The 1,217-nt window shown below is 32.5% G+C and overlaps 2 protein-coding genes across 2 annotated transcripts in view; both read left to right on the top strand.

Annotated features, from left to right (window-relative positions):
* Nucleotides 1-64: 64 nt before the first annotated feature.
* Nucleotides 65-619, top strand: LOC104266771 (isopentenyl-diphosphate Delta-isomerase 1-like; the record flags this gene model as incomplete). Its single annotated transcript, XM_026840381.1, has 2 exons — nucleotides 65-208; nucleotides 412-619. Coding segments are annotated over 2 exons (321 nt in total), but the record flags the coding sequence as incomplete, so codon positions are not given.
* Nucleotides 620-1,049: 430 nt separating this feature from the next.
* LOC100180537 (histone deacetylase 11) overlaps nucleotides 1,050-1,217 on the top strand; it is a gene marked incomplete in the record, with an annotated part of 4,471 nt that continues 4,303 nt past the window's right edge. The window contains 1 exon segment of the mRNA XM_009863762.3: nucleotides 1,050-1,217. Within this exon segment, the coding sequence (XP_009862064.1) occupies nucleotides 1,195-1,217 (23 nt within the window).

The raw sequence follows: 1,217 nt of genomic DNA on the forward strand, positions 1-1,217 counted from the left end.
ACCCTTAAAACTTTCTAATTCATGCCATTATCTATTACAGCTGTACATAATGTTTTAAATTTAGTTACCAATCTGTGACATCTCTTTCATTACACGAATTCACTACAAAGCAAGTTGCAGTGATAAATGGGGTGAGCATGAAATTGATCACGTTCTGTTTGCACGTAAGGATGTGGATTTAAACGTCAACCCAAATGAGGTTTCAGAGGTAAATACGATATTCTGTGAGTTTGAAACTATAATTATAGCCATTTACCTGATTAAATGAATGTAACTTTTATGTATCCTGGGATGGCGGGTAATAAGTCCACACTATTAGCGGGCAGTGACCATTGTTACAACACACAGATTCTTTGACAGTTGGTTTATGTACCAACATAGAGTTAAAGTACAATGCTTTTTATTTTACAGGTACGCTATGTTTCTAAAGATGGAATGAAAGATTTCACTAAAGAATGTGAGAATGCTGGGGTACCTTTAACGCCATGGTTTAAACTTATTCTCCACTCCCATTTGTTTAAATGGTGGGATAATATTGAAAACTTGAAAGCTGTAAAAGATCAAAATGATATTGTAAGATGTACCTAATACTCACGTAATTTCATTAGCCATAAAAGTGTATAAAAGTATCCGATACTAATGCTTTTAACAAAAAATGTCAAAATGGTTCTGTTTTGTAGAACTATGAGTGCTTTGTAAATTCGTTTTATATGCCTTCAAATAAACGTTGCAGTAGTGTGTGATAGTGATAAATTGTGTTTTATCTGCAAAAAAAATGTTATACAAAACACATTTCTATTAATTCTTTTGTTATGGTAAGGACAAAGCAATGCAGAGACAGGGAAAAAAGAAATCTTATTTTTGTTAGCTAGCAAGATTCTGTATTTAGTTTGTGTGTATTACAATCAATGTATAAACTGTTTAAGTAGTGATATATGCATTGATTACTCAAAGAGAGTCAATCTCTTTGGTTTAAACTTGAATTACAAAATAGAGAGAGTTCAAAAACGAGTAGTAAAAAAAAAGTAAATTTTTGAAAAAGGCGTTACACAAGGGAAGCAATGACGTTTGTTGTATGCGTCATCATTTGTTTACGCTCAGTTCTGAGCATTTAATTGAAGCTAGTATCTAGCTGTGTAGAACAAATGGTGTGAATCATTCAGTTTATGCACGAATTGTTTGCTTATAAGTTTCATGGAACAGCAGGAAAACGAAGC

The sequence above is a fragment of the Ciona intestinalis genome, unplaced genomic scaffold, assembly GCF_000224145.3.
Source record: "Ciona intestinalis unplaced genomic scaffold, KH HT001233.1, whole genome shotgun sequence".
Lineage (NCBI taxonomy): Eukaryota > Metazoa > Chordata > Ascidiacea > Phlebobranchia > Cionidae > Ciona > Ciona intestinalis.